The sequence below is a fragment of the Paracoccidioides lutzii genome (assembly GCF_000150705.2).
Source record: "Paracoccidioides lutzii Pb01 unplaced genomic scaffold supercont2.56, whole genome shotgun sequence".
NCBI classification, from domain to species: Eukaryota; Fungi; Ascomycota; class Eurotiomycetes; order Onygenales; family Ajellomycetaceae; genus Paracoccidioides; species Paracoccidioides lutzii.
In genome coordinates this window covers 2,035-19,865 of record NW_015441002.1, presented here as the reverse complement: position 1 = coordinate 19,865, position 17,831 = coordinate 2,035, and the positions used below count along the sequence as shown (strand labels likewise).

The window sequence follows — 17,831 nt, the reverse complement described above, 5'->3', positions numbered from 1 at the left end:
CACACCACCACAGCGCGACAAACCCACATACCACACAACAATGGGACTCCGCATCCCCATCCCTCGTGGCGTCTCCCTCCGCCGCACCATCCCCTACTGCTATCGTCAATTCAGCTCCACCCCAATTCCATCAACACCCTTAAGAAGTAAACCCGAGCTCGCCTACCAAATCTGGCCTTCTCTCGATAACTCTGCCGCAATCGATGAAGACCGCAGCCCGATCGTGTTCATGCATGGACTCTTTGGCTCCAAACAGAACAATAGGAGTATCAGTAAGTAAGCAAATAACCTTACATGCAAATATACGTGGTGATCCATGTGGCGGAGGCTGGGAAGGAAGATGTGAGAAGTGGGAAGTGGAAAGTGGGAGGATGCGAAACTGATACGTGATACCGGTGATGTTGTAGAGCGTTGGCGGCGAAGTTGAGGAGGAGGATTTGGGCGATTGTAGGTGTCTTTCTTTAGCTTCCGCTGGGCGGGGGTTTGATGCATGCCGGCATCGTGGTGTAGGGTAATATGCATTCATTGACTATGATTTTGGTTAACGGTTTCAACATACAGGATCTACGAAACCACGGAGACTCCCCGCACCTGTCCCCGCACGACTACATGTCAATGGCAGATGACGTCGAGGCATTTATCCAGCGCTTCAAACTGCACAAGCCGGCTTTGATTGGGCATTCCATGTACTTCCTCCTCCCTACTCCCCTACCCCTCCACCAAACATCCCCAATCCCCAAAGGCAAATATCCAATTGATGTGTATCTGATATAGCTGAAACCAGGGGCGCAAAGACAGCAATGACCCTCGCACTCCGCTCCCCGCAGCTCATCTCATCACTGATATCTGTCGACAATGCTCCCGTCTCCGCGAAGTTGGGCAGCCAGTTCGTGAACTATGTAAAGGCCATGCGGGAGATTGAGAGAGCGGGCGTCACGAAGCAGAGTGAGGCGGATAAGATATTGGAGCGATATGAAGAGGTGCGTATACCAACATCTACAACATATTATCACACAATTGCCACACTCCCTCTTCTCAACGCACACACCGTATCTCTAACCATATTTGCTACCGTCCAGTCCCTCCCAATCCGCCAATTCCTCCTAACAAACCTAACCCGCAATCCAGCATCCCACATCCTAAAATTCCGCATCCCCCTCTCAACCCTCGCCTCCTCGCTCGATGAACTCGCCTCCTTCCCCTACAACCCCGCCACAGCGCCCGCGGACCTGAAGTTCGAAGGACCCGCACTCTTCATCCGCGGTACGAGAAGTGGGTATGTCAAGGATAGCACGCTACCGGTTATCGAGAGATTTTTTCCTAGGTATCAGATTGTGGATGTTGAGGCGGGGCATTGGGTTATTTCAGAGAATGGGGTGGGGTTTAAAGATGGTGAGATTTTTTTTTTTTTTTTTTTTTTTTTTTTCCGGTTTGGGGGTGGGGGGTTGAAAGGGGAGAGCTTTGCTAACAGATGGATGTTGTGTTTAGCTGTTACGGAGTTCCTGAAGGATAATTAGACCGCGCGATGGCGGCGAATATGTTTTGTGAAGATTTTGGGTTTGGTTTGGGTGTTTTGTTGGAGATATGGCTGGCTATTAATAATATAATAAAATATGTCCTTTGACGCTGGTTGGGAACAGGGGGTTGGTATATGGAATTTATTTCCTTTTTTGGCTTTTGAAGACAGCTGAGGTTATTATGTACGGATAGATACTTACTTAGAGCAAATGGTTTCTGCTATATAGACATTTAGTTCAGTTCTGCGACTGCAATTTCATCACATTCCTGAAAATGAGGGCGTGGTTAGGTAGGTAGATTATGTTGGGTGCGCAGAGATTATAGACGTCCACAGTACATTTTAATTTAACAGTAACAACACATTCATGATATAAAATCAAGATGCCAGGGCTGCATCTAACAAGCCTAAACGCCACAGCGGTGGACATTGACATGTTACTTTTATATATATCTCTGGGTGAGTTGATTGAAATCGTCATGCAGGTGACATTCGGTGAAGAGAATGAGTTATGGGAAGGGAGGTTGAGGGTAAGATAGAAAAAGGGCGAGAAGATATCAGTAAACCGTGCCACATACCCCATTGATTGCGGCTGAAAAGCAGCTGGAAAAATGCAACAAACAAAACAATGGGAAACTATTCTAGCCAACGATGGGTAATATCTGGGTGTGGCTTTTTGTGGAAATACTTTTCCTCTCATGTCAGCGTTCCGTTCCGTTCGCTCGCTGATCGGTCGACCGATGGGACATAGAGATGGGGATTGAATATGAGAAATACAAAGAACCTTTGAATTGACACCGTTTTGGCGCTTTTGGACATCTCAACCAATCAATCATGGAATGGGAAAAAAAAGTTAAGTCGAAATGGAAGAACACATGAAACACAAAGTTGACATATTCCACGTTAAAAAAACAAGAAAACAAGAGAATAAAAAGAGAAAAGTAGACTAGAGGACCTCGGCAGCAGCGACAGCGGCAGTAGCACATGAAGAAAAAGAAGGCTATTAAGGTAGAAAAGCTCCTCAGGGGGGTTTACATGATCTTTATATTTATTAATGTCCCGACTTGCAGGTCCCCCTTTATCACCTCCCCTTTTTGCCCCTTCCGCCCTTCCCCACACAACCCAACGTCTATTTCATTTTGCAACTGCTTAAACGCTTTCGAGGACGGTCTCTTTGAACTCTCTCTCGACCTATGATCAACGGAAAAATGGTATGAGTAAAATGCTGATGTGGAAATGGTGGAGGATTGTAAGGTATGCTAATTTTGGTTTGGTGGGTTGGATTGGATTGGGCATTACCTTTTGTCCCTTGTCATCAGTACTCGACTCTCCGTGGAGGGCGAGTAGAGCACCCAGATCGAACTTGGGCGATTTGAGGAGCTTGACTTTACGGATGTGGACCTATACAGCGCAAAGATAGACGAACGAAATTAGCATCAACGCTCCAACTAGGACAAACATCCAGCGAACAGCGCCATTAGAAACAGGCGGTAACATCTCACATTCTGCAATGGATAAATCCCATGCGTCGCCTTCTCAATCTCCCTCCCAATAACCTCGGGAATAAGCTTCGTCAGCTGCGCCAAACTCCTCGTCCCCGCCTCCCGCTGAATAATCTCCACCATCTTCTTCCGAATAGCTCGAATCTGCGACGACTGCGCATACGTCGTCTTCTTAATCTGGTTAGGCCGTCTCTTGGTGAAGGCAATGGCGAACAGGCGCAGGAGGTAGTCGTCTGTGGTCTTGACGGTGACGTTGGCCTCGATGAGGGTCTGCCATTTGCGCACAAGCGAACGCAGCTTGTCGGACGTGAAGTCGAGGCCGTGGAAGTTTGTGAGGCAGTTTTTACCTTGGACTTCGTCAACGCGGAGTTTCACTTTGCGGAAGGCATGGTCTTCGTCGTTTTGGAGGTCAGCAAGTGAGACTTCAAAGATACGGCCTTTTAGGGCGTCGTTGGCGTTCTTAAGGCCGGTTGTGCGGTTTACAAGAGTTTTGCCAACGCTGGGTATCTGTTAGCATCCTGGCATTCCTTTATGTGGGTTTCTTTTTCGGTGGATTTCTGTGTTATGGATTGGGGTGGATGGATTATTGTACTCTCTGATGGCAAAGGTCGAAGGAGCCTGATGGATTGAAAAGAGAGATTATTAGTATTTTTCTACATATGCACGTCTAAACTCTCCCCACCCCAGGGTGATCACGATATAACATCACATACCTTGACAGAATATTCATCTTTCCTCGAAAAGGGATCCTGAGTCCGCTTCTTCAGGCCCTTCTTACCCTTCGACAGACGCTTGTTCCTGAACACACAATCCATCAGCATATCAATGATCCCTAATCCCTAATCCATTCCCATCCCCATTCTCATCCTCATGCTCAATCCCACATCCAAAGAGAAAGGGTAATAAACACTATGAACATACTTTCCGACAGCCATATTTGCGACTCGGGCCTATCTTGCAGCTGGCAAAGACAGATCAGATTATCGCATCCGGGGCCTTGAATGGAGCCAGGGGTCGAGGGGTCGGGTTGTCGAGATGTTGGAGATTAGGGACAATCATAGGACTTCGTCCACTTGATGTTGAATAAGGAAAATCCCACACAAATTTCCCGCTAAGCGAGCCCTGGGCCGCTAGCCATAGAAGGTTAGTTTGTATTATGTAAGAAGACGCAACTTATCCAGCTAACCCTATTTCTTGGCATGGGCCTCAGAAGAGAACATCGGGAGATGGGAAGGGCGGGATAACAGTTGGATGAATATATCTATGATGCTTTCTTGTGCGGATTGATTGGTGGACAATGGAGTCAATGCATGGGATATCCAAAGTAATTAAAACGTAATTCTAGTTGCCTATGTCTAAAGTCCAGATATTTCCATTTTAAACATCTACGAACACCCTGGGTATCGTATCTTAATCGAATTCACGGATATCCAAATAGTGGAAAAAGTTCTACCCGAATGGTATGCAAATGATCGTGAAAGAAGGGAAAGTGGAAAAAAAAAGTGGCATATGGCATATGCGTCGTTAAGAGGCATTGCTTGGTCCCACACCTTCTGTTCCTGCGAACGGTTCATGCCTTCCATACACCACCTCTGCAACGATATACGGACCGCACCTAGACCTGGACCTAGACCTAGATCTTCCTCCCCCTCAATGCTACAGAGACATTCAGCATCAATAATACAAAGCTCACCCGTAAACGACCATACGGATCTCAACCCCAAAGGAAAAATGGAATCAACTTACATCAACATCCTCCCACGCCCGCCCCTGCACCTGAGAAAGCTCTTCCATACTCATGACTTTGCCGGTGGTAACTGCATCATCGCGCATTAACAGCGCCATTAGCAATTTGAACCCAATAACAAACCCATAAAAGGAAATTGAAGGGATGTTGGGATGCAATATTCCCTTCCTTACAATAACCGGCATGTATCTTCGCATCGATCTCCACCCGGCTATCTTCCGGTATCAGTTCATCAGGGATAGGCACTCGCTCGAGGATTGGGATGCCTTGTTCGACAATGGCGTCGTGTTTCATGCTGTGGGGCGGTTGAGTTAGTAGCGTGTTCATAGTGGTGGCGTGGTGTTTTATCTGCTCTCACAGGCAAGGGATGGGACGGGACTTACTTTGACATGCTTAGCATTCGGTCGATTTTGGTGATGCCGAGCCAGTGGAGGATCTAAGGGTGTTGTGGGTAATTTGGTCAGGAAGGTTGAATGGATGGATGACTGGATTATATAGGTGGATATGCTTCGTATATTGTGAGATTTTGCAGGGAGTTACGTACATCTGGCATTAGAGCTTGGAAACGCATGTCCTGGAGGATATGTTAGATATCGAGCAATTGCAACTGAGCAGTGAGTTACGTACCTTAACGCCTGCGATATTCTCGGTTCGTTTGAAGTATTCGCTGGCGCCTACACTCTCATTAGCTCCGTGTGTCCGTCATTACACTCCACACTCCCTCCGACAAGGGGTAAAAAAAGAAACCGAAAAAGGAACATACGATCAGATCCCCGCTTCCCTATGTACATGCGCACCTCATTAGCAAAAGTCAAATGGAACAAACAAGCACCCCAAAACCAGGGAACGGAGACAGGAACAGAAATTAGCCAGCAAACCAGCCAGCTAAAAAATACTAACGCGCATTATAAACCAAATACTTTGTAACCTCCCCCAACGCCCTCCCCTCCTTCCTAAAATAAATCACAACCCCGCTCCCGCCCCGCTGCGCCTCCTTCACCGCCTCCTCAATCCCAAATATTAAATAGGGCCGACAGGTGCAGATATCGGACCCGAAGACGTCGCTGCCGTTGCATTCGTCGTGTACGCGCAGGGCCAGTCGAACGCTGGGGTCAGACATCTTAGCTGGGTCGCCGAAGCAGTAGACAGTTAGGCCGCCTATGGGGGGGAGGAAAAGCTTGATGTCGCCCCGTGTTATTAGTTCTGGATACGAGCCGCCGGTGTTTTCGAAGAGGGAGCGGCGTAGGGTTGCTTCGTCTGGGTTGAGGGTTTGTTAGATATACACAGATAGATGGAGAGACAGATAACAGCGTATTTCGTAATAGGGAGGAAGGCGGGGGGAGAGAGAGCAACCTACCAATTCCAAACCTCTCCGCAACACCGGGCAAATACCAAACGGGTTCAACAGCAACCTTCGTCACCGCCAACTCCCCACTCTCATTCAGACAAATCTTCCCATCAACCTTCAACCGCCCGCTCTCAACACTCTGACGAAGCTCAGGCAGCTTCATATGCGCCTTTGTAATCGCGATGGTGGGCCGTATATCCACACCACCTTCCTTGATCATATGCGTAAAGTCCCAGGGTGCCCGGTGCCCCCATGGATCCATGGAGACGATCTTGTGCCGGTCAGACCATTGCAGGAATGGTCCAAGGTTGACCGGGGGCTCAGTGTTGGTGAAGTCAGGGCGATGGTCGATGTTTATGTCCTTGCTAGCGACAGCGAGGGCGTAGTAGATGCTATAGCAGCCGCCGTGGGCGCCGATTGCTGTGGATTTTGAACACAGGGGGGGTTAGTTCATGTATATCTAATATTCTGGTGTTCACTTGTGCAGACAGGGTTATAAAGAAATCAAAACTGCTTTTAGAGAGGCTTGGACTAACCGTTTCTTCTCTTGACAGTGCTGGGATGCCTGCTCACTACGACAGGGCCCCGCTTGATGGGATCCGGGTTCCCCCAATCCATGGCGATGGGGTTTATGCCAGATTGCCCGGGGTATGTTGTCAGGATGATACGGGACGATGCTGTCGATTTGCGAGGGGTACTGGTACCGGTACCAGCATCTAGACCCATCAACGGGCTCACACTTGTGCTGGTTGGAACTGGAGTAGACCCCTGTTCCGCCTCCACTGCATTCCCAATAGCAACGGAGGCGCTACTAGATATTGCTTGGCCACCATCGACTTTCGCTGTTATTGCATCATGATCCGCATCTGTTTCATCATCCGCAGCGGCGAAGTTGTTGCGGTGAGATGAGGATGCCAGCAGTGCAACGCGCCCCTTGATGTTCTCGACTGAGTTGGCGAGCTGGGAGTTGTCGAGTTGGATCTTTGTGAGGGCTGAGAGGATTTCACCTAGGGTGTCGTCTGGGTTTATGGAGGGGGTTGTCATTGTATAGTTATATTTTGAGGGTTTGGTGGAAAGATAATGGATGTATGTTTGTAGATGGCGGTGGTTATGGATGTGCAGATGTGTGGAATGGTGAGATGGATATCGAGCTGGTGGTACGATTCACTGGTGAATGTTAGATTTCCGCCTTCAGCTTCAGCAAGGGAGTGAGTGGTGACGGTAAGTGGTATTACATACGTGGCGGGCGTATGCGATGACTGCGGTGTGGAGCCTAAGCTTGGTGGTTGCAGCTTCTAACAGCCAGAAGATGTAGAGTGCATTATTTGAAGAGACAGTTAAAGGGTGGTTATAGATTTGAGAACAGGATAGCAGGTTAGTAAGTTAGATAGGTTTAGCTTCTGTGTTTGTTGCTGTTGTTCAAAGCACAGGACAGGTGGAGAGGGTAGAGAGGGTGGAGAGGGTAGAGAGGGTAGAGAGGGTGGAGAGGGGATCATTATCCGGGTTTATTGACCCCAGATTCGCCGTGATGTGATAGTTAAATAGAATGACGGGAACGAACTACTTAGTTCCCCAGGATCCACTCGGGCTCCAGCTCCGGCTCAGGGTTCCAAGTTTCAAGCTCTCAGTTCTAATCCGATCCACAATCAATGACATTCTTCTTGCCTTTCAAGGAATAGACACAGGAGACACAGCGTATCGGAGTTAGGTACATACATACTCTTCTTAATGTTTAATGAGTTATAAATACACTTGTATACTATTTTATCTCTTCCCGTAAACATGCTCTTCAATTAAAGTGAAGAGCTAAAACTACAACTAGTCAGCTCTAAATTAACCTACTCAGTTTAAATAACTAATGCAATTGTTACTTGCAGTTAGACAACAATAAAACTAAAAAGTTATGTCTTCTGATTTATTCAATATTAATATTTGACAATCACTTATCAGCACACTTATCTTATTTTAGATTACTCTTGAAAAGTGTCATAGATAAATAATATTAATAACAAGACTACATCTCTATTCTTATAAAAAATCCAGTATATTAATAAAATATTACTATATATATATATAACTTTTTTTAATTGTAAAATTAGCGAAAAGTCTATAAAAAATATCAATTTAAAAATATCATATCATGTCAATAATATATATTCAGAAAATATTTAATATTTAAAAAAAAATTATCAATTATTAATAAACTTCAATATAAATTTAAACTTTAAAATAATAAATAATATTGAAGTTTCTTTTAGAAAAATATTTTAAACTTTATATATAATTATAATAGTAATTTAAAAATTTTATAATGTAATTATTTAAATATTTAATAATAATGATTATTTTAATATATCCTTTATCTTAAATCTTTTTATAATATTTTAATTAAATTTTTATAAATATAGATTTTTATACTTTATATTTTTGATATTTAAAAATTATAATTAAGTTAAATAATTATTAATAATATTATCATTGTTAATTATAAATATATAATTATTTTTTAAATGTAATAGAGTATATAATTATTACTTATTATAAATAATTTTTAATTTGAAAACTATTTTTTTAAGTCAATTAATAATAATGTAGATTAGTATTTTAAATAATTTCAAAATTTAAATAAATAAATAGTGAAGAAAATAAAATATATTCTTAAATGTTTCTAGTAATTGTTACGGCTTCAATCTAAGCGCAGATGAACGGGAGTTCGATTGCCAACTAGGTAAGTTATTTCAACAAATACTAAGGTGATTTCCAAAAGAAGGGGCCTGGGAATGGATCTCCTTATATACTCATTTCCGTTAGGCGGTTACTAGGCGGTTGCTAGCAGTTTCTGTAGCCCAGTAGACAACGCCATAGACAATGACATCATAGCAATAAAGCTGCTAAATATCTGAAAAGCTAAACATACTCTGATAATCAAACTGAGCATTAAAATAGCTACAGTAGATAAATGATTGCTCACTTAGATATTTGTTTTAGAAAAAAATCTAATAACTCATATTGCTCAATGATTAATATTACAAATATGTTATCAAATACAGCTTTAGCACTTCTTTTAAAACAAAAAATGAATTTATTATTATTATTATTATTATTCATTTGAGGTGTATAAAGTCAATGACTATGACATTTTAGTTATACTAGATTTTGATTATCTTATAAATTTAGTATATACACATATAATTTAGAACATATGTTATATACTTTTATTTTAGAATAATACAATAATAGATATATTATAAAAATCATTGTTATACATATTAAATTTAATAAAAATTTATAAAAATAGAAAGAACAGATGAAAATAAAAATTAAATAGTAAAAGAAAACAATATAACTAGTAGGAAAAATAATTGTGTTAAAATTTCAGAAAAAAAAAACCTTCATACTTTTATTATTAATAATAAAATTATAATAAAGAAATCAATAATAATATATGTATATATATATCAATAAACTAATGATAGAGAGTGTAATAATAATAATAAAAATATTTAAAATGAGATGATTCTCAAACTTTGATATTTATTAATAGTATAAATTAAATAAAGATTTTATTTAATTTTAAAAACTATTCTGTAGAGATAGTTTTTATTTTCTCAATATAATCAATTAAAAACTTTATTCTCAGTTCAATTTTAAAAAGAAATAGTATATTTAACTGATATATATTTTTTCTTTAATTTCTTTCTAACATCATTATTTAATGAACATTTCATTATAATATGATTTATATTTTCAACTAAAATATAGAAAATATATTTATTTGAGCTTGTGAAATCTTTAATTCTTTTTCAATAAAATTTAAAATAGTCATGTTCAACTTTCAATTTATTATAGAAAAGAAAGATTTATTCTTATACATTATTGAAAAAAAGCTTTATTTAAACTTACATCTCATATTTTATATACTGAACAACTCTCTTTTTTTCTTAAACTCAGTTCATTTAATGACATAGAGTTCTTTTATCTTTCTCTTCATGTAAGTTTAAAAAATAAATTTTGTATTATTTTTCAAGTTTCAATATTATTTTTTGCTATCAAATCTGCTATCTTATTTTTTAAATATTGATATTTAAAATAAGTAAATCTGAATGTCTTTGTCTGCAATTTTAATTTTTTTTACTGTTTTTTAAATCTTATATTTTTTGTTTTTCAACTGCTGCTTGACTGTCTATAAAGATTCATTTATTTTTAATGATAGTTTCTAAAAACAAGTTTATAAACTACTGTAAATACTTTTTAAAATTGTAAATAACTTAGCATTGAATATTTTATATACCTTTTCAAAATGTACTATACAATACCCATGATTCTGCAATGGGTGTCCAGCACCCATTTTCTTCTTAATTGGACTATTGAAAATCCTTTTCGTTGCCTTTAGCAATGCCTCTTTATCACCCATGATCCGTCGTCCATCGATATCCTGCAGGTCCAGATAGAAGAAGAACGACGACGACTGGCAGCAGCGAAGAAGCTTCTGAACCTCTTTGGGCTCCTGGGAGAGGAGGCGCGAGTGATTCATGCTCTCGAGGGAGCAGACGGGGACTTGCTTTCCCTTGTGCTGGATGGAGATGGAGGGGGGCTAGGTGATGACGCCCATCGTGGAGTTTTGGTCGGGCGAGGAGTGAATTGGAGAGATGAAGCCTGCTGCAAAGGGTTTGAAGATACGGGAAATTTTGTATGATGGGGGAGAGGCGATGGGGCTTCGTGCGGGAGGTTCCAAGCCCTATGTAGTTATATGGGATCTCGCATTCAGCAAATTCAGGCCTTCCTTGCGTAACCCCATATTTGAACGGACATATATGCTGTGTTACAGCCCAAGTTCTGATCTATTTGTATTTCAGCGAGCGGGGGACGGTCATCCCAAAAAAGTTAGAGAGGGTGTCGTTGTCATTGTCGTTGTTGATATATATTTTTTGATTATATGCAGTCAGAAACTGTGATGGAGAGCGTGTCCTGCATGAGAGCATGCTCGCCGTTGCCATAGGATCCCGAGGATATTTGACTCCCCTCAGATGTTTGGACTTCCTTTTAGGAAATTTCTCATTCTGGCATTTGCAGGGTTTTTGTTGTGATATATGTCGTTGAATTGTGATTATGATTGGAGCAGTCGAGAGGCTAAGGGGGGGATGGAGGAATAGGGTGAAATTATGAAGAAAACCCTTTATGAAATGGAGATAATCAGCTTTGGCGCCGGAAGTGGATGAGAGATATTGACAAGGAATCTAGAAATTCCTGGACACATCTACGCGTATCAGTGTCGGAGGGGAAGGAGGAACAGTCTGAAGGGTGCGTTGTCCACCTTTGTGTCCGTATTACCAAATCCCCCTGGTTTTTCATTGGCCTCATCAACTGTCCAAATACTCTTCGCATGGGCATCGCAGAGTCCTACCGTTGCAAATTATCGGATACCGACATGGCCTATCTCGGTAAACGGCTCTAAGGTAGTACCCATCCAAGTGGGCTGAAGAGATTGGGCAAGGATAGATATGACGTGAGATGATATTACTTCGAATCTACATTTAATATTGGGCAAATGACGTTAACGTCTCCCGAGGTTGAAGAAAGATTGCAGGTCTGAATGATGTAACACAGAGACATGATCGTAGTCAAATGTGACGCAGAGGAAACGAAAGTAGGGTGCATTTATCAGGGAAAAATGGGATAGTAACAATATGCATGCACCTCTCCCGAGACTCGGGAAGCGTTTTTGCGAGAGGGAACCTGGAATCAACGTTTCTTTTTTACCCGGCGAAATACCCGGTCTCGCCACTCTGCGTGAGATATCAGCGTCAAAACATCCCTGATGGCATCTCAAGTATTTCTGCCGGAGGGTTGTAGCACGTTGTTTCGTGATGCCGCTCCCCTGCAAGGGTTAAAAACCCGCAATTGTCAGCTAACAAATTATCTCACATACTAAGCAATTCCGCAAGCAGCCAGACGGACAGTGCATCAGTGCATCTTCGGGGCGGTTGACCTGTATGTTACGCGGCTATGAAGTACGGCTTCTCCCCAATTAACTTCTGGTTATGGACTTTGTGAAGGGCTCTCTACCCCTCTTCCCCTCTTCATCTTTCCAGGGTGAGAGGCGGAATTGCCTTCTCGCGCTTGTATTATGGCCGAATCATCAGCTGCAGAGAAATCCCCCTCAGATATTATTCTCGGTTCACATTCTGCTGATGTCGTGCACTTCAATGGATCTGATGACCCTTTCAACCCCGCCAACTGGCCATTTCCCAAAAAATTCGTTACCAGTGCGCTTTACGGCTTGATGAGTTTCGGATCTGTCTGGGCTTGTGCTATGTAAGGGATTTGTTTTCCCATGGCATTCAAGAAGTTATCAAGATTAGTTGTGAAGTTCGTACTATAACTATTGCGATATGCAGATATGCCTCTAGCAACAGCCAGATCGCAGCTGAATTCCATGTCTCCCCTGTAATTGGAACAAGTCTCCTTAATTTTGGGGTACGTGAGATCGCTTGTAGAGGAGCCAGCACCGCGACTGCAAAGGATATCCAGACCGTCCTTGTTACCCAGTTTTTTCACAGGATTCTTTGGATCGGCACCCATTACATGTACGGAGGAGTGTAGTTGTTGATATCTTGGATATACCGCAACAAGGCAATACTTTTGTTGGCTATACACTTGTTGTCTGCGGTAGGCCGGTATTTTTGAAAGCACATAGGCCTCAAAGGAGGAGGGGGAGGAGAGAGAGAGCCATCAGCAGCTTTGACAAGGATGTATGAGACATCGAGACATCAAGGCACTTGTGCCCGCTTTGTTGGCGGCGCGATGATCTATCGTGGTGTTAATTGGAGATTGGGCGACGTATGTGAGTTCTAGTCATTCTTTCGATAGTTAGTTCATCAGATGTTTCAGTTAGTTTCACCATCCTCGACAACGGGATTCTACAAATCCTTATACTACCCCGCGATCCCACTGGCAACCCCTCATTGCACGCGGAATGGAAAGAAAACACCATCTCGGTCAAAGAACTAATAGTTAACGATCAAATTTGGCCTGCGCCCCCTTCAGCTGCTAATGACACCAATCTGCTTCGCCATCACCGTCTTACGTTTCATTCATCTACAGCGTATTCGACGCCAGCCTCGTATCTTTCCCTGTCATCTTCTCGTAAACTCGGGGCTGGAACTGGCTTCTCGCACTCCTAATAAGTCTGAAACTGGGTGGAATCGTCAGCCTTTGAAACCAGACCTACTACAACAACGCATGCAGCGCAAATGGAAATAAATCCGTCCCAGAAGTGCATCTGGTATCTATGATGATAGCATCTGTTATCTTCACTGTGAGGTCTCTTCGTCATCAATTGAATCTCACAAGAAGATTTACCACGGATAGCTACCATGATAAGACGACGCTTTTCTGATGGGATTCGGTTTCCACACGCTATTCACCAGCTCATTAAACTATCTATCTCATCGACACACTTTCCCGCGGTGGAGCGCCAGCGCTGGCTACTCAGACCTTTTACTCACAGTATCTCTTCCGCTGCATTCCCGCTTGTTGTGCCGCCCGATGTATAAGGCGGCTGGGGGAATGAGTGGGCGTTTAGCATGTTTGGCGCTTTTGCGGTGATGAATGTTTCTCTTCCGTTTGCCTTTTGGTTTTATGGGGCGAAGGCTAGGGGAAGTGGGGAGGTTTGCTGATAGTTACAGTGAGTGGGTGATGGTCTGTCGGAATGTTGGCATTGACCGAGCGGAGCAAAATAATCCCTCGTCCGTAAGTTCATGCTCAATTAGCGTGGTTTCATTTAGTGTATGGAATTTTGCACCGGCGCCATTCAGTAACCAGTAAGATCCCATGTAATTGTGTATGGATGGTAATTGGTCTTTTAAATCCACTGATTCGCGATGCGATTCCTCATTGGGCTGGCAGATGACGTAAGGAATTCAACGTGTTTTGAAGCTGCCCAACCTGCCTGCCTCTCAGTGCCTTCTCTTCATCATGAAATCCATCCAAAAAACCTTATCAAACCCAGTGGTTATACTCCATATAAAAATTAAATCTTATGGGCCAGCTAATTAATTTATTCTCCAGGTCATACACAAACACCTAAGAGATGAAAAAAATGAGCAATTGAGGATATCATTGCAGAGATTCCATCTTTGGAGTCAGTAAAATTCCATCCAATGCAGCCTCTTTTGTGAGATTCAGTTCTCAATCTTCCCTGTCAATTTTGATATTGATAGTCTCTACGCTCTATTTACCTTATTTTTCTCTGAGGAAAGCTTTCAAAATATCAGTAATTCCATTAATCTCTTTGCAAAATTGAAAAGAGATGATGGAGACACTGATAAATGAAGCTCCGGAGCTCTCTGAGGCAGAAGTTGATATAGAATCAACTTCATTATTACCTGAAAATCAAGAATCTTCAACTACAGCTTCTACCACAAACCTTCTTTTCACCAACGATCTTTCAAAAATACCAATGTGGCGGAAATAAAGGTTTTTATGGGCCTTCTTCTCTATATGAGAGCTCATAGATCCTGTCGGACTGATCTATATTGGAGGAATAATCTGGAACAAGGCCCTATTCATTCCATACAAAAATATATGAGTTGCACCCGTTTCGAGCAAATAAAGTGGTATATTCACATATCAAATCCCCGTGAGGCATGCCGGCCGGAAACCCCAAAATAGGGTATAAGGTAGAGTCATTAGCCACAGAATTCCATACTGCCTGCTGAAAATATTACACACATGGTTCAAAGATTTCAGTGGATGAGATCGTGATTAAATGCTTTGGGCGAAGTCAACATACCTATACAATGCCTAATAAACCAATTCCGCGGGGTTAAGATTACCACGGTACGAAAATAAACACGATGGACGCTCGTGCGTGCATGCGCATTCATAAAGAGGTTATGTCACTGCGCTGATATCAACACAGATGTCCTTGAAAAGTTGTCAGAGCGTTAAATATGAAAAATGCCCCTGCCCGAATATGGATGTGTATAGGATGGAATCTGTCGGTGAACACGTAGTGCCTTTTTGTAACTTATCGGCGTTCTGCTTATGTGCAGTAACATCATCAAAACATAACAAATGTCTGACCGAAACTAGCGAACTCGCAAAAAGAAAAGAAAAATATTTCAATATATTTGGCCAAATAAAATCCCCCGTTAATAAAAGCGGCGAAAACAAAGCTGGAAAATTTTTGCATAGGTAGATGGTAACGGGGTTGAGTTAAGTGAAAAGAAAAGGGAGACATAGAATATACAAACAAAAATATATTCAGTAATTACAATTATCTCCGCTCTTTTTCCTTTTTCTGCTCTTTCTTCAGTTCCGGATTTGGATTAGGTTTCGGCTGCTGTGTTGGTTTTGGCGGCGGCTTACAGATCATTTCCTTTGCGTAGGCGTTGTACCGAGAGAGTAAATCCGTCGACGTGAGGTTGGCTTGATGCATAAAGTTAAAATGCGCAGCGAGAGCGCGGCCCTCAACCAGGACATCTGTGTATATGATAGCATTAGTTTCTTGTTCCCGAATTCGTCAGAGGAGATCCAAAAGAGTGAAAATCTTGTGGAAACATATTTCGTTTCTCTCTTTTTTTAAGGACCAAAAAGGCAGGGAACTCACGTCTCTGCAACTTCTTCGGCAAATCCAGAACAATCATATCTTCATCCCCTCTATTATCCGGCCAATGTTCCACATCGGTATCCAAAACATCATCTCCTAAAATGGCAAGGCAGTTAATCCGAATTCGTTGCCCCTGCATATTCCAAGGCGGTTGGAACTTATACAGATGCGTTGTATTACGTTCTATATTCTCCAGCAGAGAGTAATGCTGTTGCGCAGCAATTGCCCAACTTTCATACGTCGGGCCCCAAAAGTCATACGTCAGTTTCGCGACGGGGGTGCGACAGAGGCTCTTGTCGTCTTTGAGGCGGAGCCAGCGATGCGTGTTGCCAGATGGTGGCTTTTCGTCTAACGCCCATTCGAAGTCAGACTTGCCGGCCCAGAAGGGGTGGCTGGACGGGCGCCAGTTTTGCAAATCACTGCGGTTCTTGTGGGTGGCGTGTTCTTCCAGCTCCGGGAAGAATGGGTGCAGCGCGCCTAGATGGAAATGGAGGAAGCTGAGTGGGGGTCCGTTGATCACGTTGGCGGAGACGGCGAAGTTATCTGGGTTTGCTAGTTTGGTGGTGACCATGTGTGGGATGGCGTCGTCGGCGAGCCAGACCTGGTTGATTATTGTAAGCGATGAGATTTGGAGAATTAATGAGTGAGAGTGAGACTGCGGGCCGTGTACGGGGCTGGGACTGAAAATGGGAATCATTCTTAGAGTAAGGGCAGGGGAAGGAGGCGTACAATATCATCATCGATCTTCACATAAACTGTACCCCTTTTCACCACCCTCCACAGTTTTGCATAGTCGGGCCACCCGACAGTTTTGTCCAGGGGGATTTTCTTGTAACGCGGGGACCGCTTAAGTATTTCATCGAGATAGGCGAGATCCTCTTTGTTCTTTGTGTTGGCGAACCAAAGCACTTCATCCAGCCAACCGCCATTCTCTACTAGATTTCTCTAGTCAAATTTATCAGCGATATGAAAGAATTAATGAAAAGAAGAGAAGAAGAAATCGATGGTATATTTCGTGGAGAGAGCCGATGAAAGTATAAGAGAAAACCAAAACTAACCTCAACATAACAATGCATCGACTCGACCCGACTGCGTCGTCCATAGAATACCATGCCTGTGATATTGACGTTTGTAGGTTTAACAAGGACCTCTCCATGTTGTGCATGTTGCGGTTGCTGCTGAACCGGCCAATAACTATTACCATCAGGTTTCCGCCCGCCTGCAGAGGTATATCTCGTCCATGGTCGGTGGTCCAGCGACTGCGATAACTTGACCAAGCCCAGTATAATGGTGATGGAGATGAAAGCGAAAACTGCAGGCCTACTGCGTAATACCTGTAGTGAGACCATGGAAGTGAAGTTCCTTTTGCTGCCACCATGCGTTACGCAGCTCCTTGCTGGGTGGGAAGTGGAGAAGCTACGTAAGAATAACCGCAGTGACAACGAATACACAATACAAAAAAGAAGAGAAGAAGAAGGAAAAGAAGGAAAAGAGCTTTCAATTTATGAGTGACCGATCTCCACTCGATAAGAGTGTTGGGAGTGCGATTACACAGAGATGATGCCTGTGTTAACAATCTTGGTAGGAAGAGGAAGAATGAATGAAAAGAGGGCGTCAGCCCAGGGAAGAAAACTTCCAAGAGAGAAGGAAAAAAAAGAAAAGAAAAACGCCCATTTCCCATTTTTTTGTTTCATCTAGGTGCTCCCCCAAGCCTTCTGATCTGCCGCATGGCTTGTCCCGTTCAACAGGCAAGTTGGATTTTTTAGAGGCCGGCTGCCTGTGGCACCCAGTAGCCTGTGTTTATTTCTGATAGGGGTGATAGAGTTCTTCTAAAAAGTGGGCCCGATTTTTATGCTAAGTTTAACTCTTTTTAACCACGTCCAGCTGCAGTTCAGATGCGGGTATATGAACTCCCCGTCTCTCAAACAGTCGGCGGGTTGAAAAAAGGGTCTTAGTTCAAAGAAGCCTTAAGCTGGCACACTCGGATATCTTGTCTCAGAATGTCTGTGTCCACTTTGAGGGAAACAAGACACAAGCTGCTTTCACCCATGGGCCTGACACTTTTGAAACCCAAGGTCAAATACTGCTGCTGCTCATTGGAAATT

At 42.9% G+C, this 17,831-nt stretch overlaps 6 protein-coding genes across 6 annotated transcripts; 2 read left to right on the top strand and 4 right to left on the bottom strand.

Moving 5' to 3' along the window:
• Positions 1-40: 40 nt before the first annotated feature.
• PAAG_12663 (hypothetical protein) lies at positions 41-1,517 on the top strand (the record flags this gene model as incomplete). Its single annotated transcript, XM_002789081.2, has 6 exons — positions 41-276; positions 408-447; positions 562-686; positions 785-980; positions 1,080-1,392; positions 1,489-1,517. The coding sequence occupies 6 exons, from the start codon at positions 41-43 to the stop codon at positions 1,515-1,517; spliced, it is 939 nt and encodes a 312-aa protein (XP_002789127.2).
• Positions 1,518-2,665: 1,148 nt separating this feature from the next.
• On the bottom strand, positions 2,666-3,953 carry PAAG_08955 (40S ribosomal protein S3aE; the record flags this gene model as incomplete). Its single annotated transcript, XM_015846679.1, has 5 exons — positions 2,666-2,707; positions 2,816-2,917; positions 3,019-3,525; positions 3,732-3,816; positions 3,940-3,953. 5 exons carry the CDS (start codon positions 3,951-3,953, stop codon positions 2,666-2,668), a joined length of 750 nt encoding a protein of 249 aa, XP_015701600.1.
• Positions 3,954-3,993: 40 nt separating this feature from the next.
• Positions 3,994-7,157, bottom strand: PAAG_08954 (GTP cyclohydrolase; the record flags this gene model as incomplete). The annotated part of the gene is made up of 10 exons (XM_015846678.1): positions 3,994-4,140; positions 4,765-4,835; positions 4,939-5,060; positions 5,149-5,201; positions 5,310-5,339; positions 5,393-5,439; positions 5,529-5,546; positions 5,666-6,022; positions 6,123-6,533; positions 6,650-7,157. 10 exons carry the CDS (start codon positions 7,155-7,157, stop codon positions 3,994-3,996), a joined length of 1,764 nt encoding a protein of 587 aa, XP_015701599.1.
• Positions 7,158-10,254: 3,097 nt separating this feature from the next.
• On the bottom strand, positions 10,255-10,647 carry PAAG_12662 (hypothetical protein; the record flags this gene model as incomplete). Its single annotated transcript, XM_015848125.1, has 2 exons — positions 10,255-10,296; positions 10,405-10,647. The coding sequence occupies 2 exons, from the start codon at positions 10,645-10,647 to the stop codon at positions 10,255-10,257; spliced, it is 285 nt and encodes a 94-aa protein (XP_015702259.1).
• Positions 10,648-12,240: 1,593 nt separating this feature from the next.
• On the top strand, positions 12,241-13,297 carry PAAG_12661 (hypothetical protein; the record flags this gene model as incomplete). Its single annotated transcript, XM_015848124.1, has 4 exons — positions 12,241-12,428; positions 12,512-12,590; positions 12,674-12,782; positions 12,969-13,297. The coding sequence occupies 4 exons, from the start codon at positions 12,241-12,243 to the stop codon at positions 13,295-13,297; spliced, it is 705 nt and encodes a 234-aa protein (XP_015702258.1).
• Positions 13,298-15,393: 2,096 nt separating this feature from the next.
• PAAG_08951 (hypothetical protein) lies at positions 15,394-17,075 on the bottom strand (the record flags this gene model as incomplete). Its single annotated transcript, XM_002789076.1, has 4 exons — positions 15,394-15,599; positions 15,727-16,327; positions 16,456-16,671; positions 16,785-17,075. 4 exons carry the CDS (start codon positions 17,073-17,075, stop codon positions 15,394-15,396), a joined length of 1,314 nt encoding a protein of 437 aa, XP_002789122.1.
• Positions 17,076-17,831: the final 756 nt, after the last annotated feature.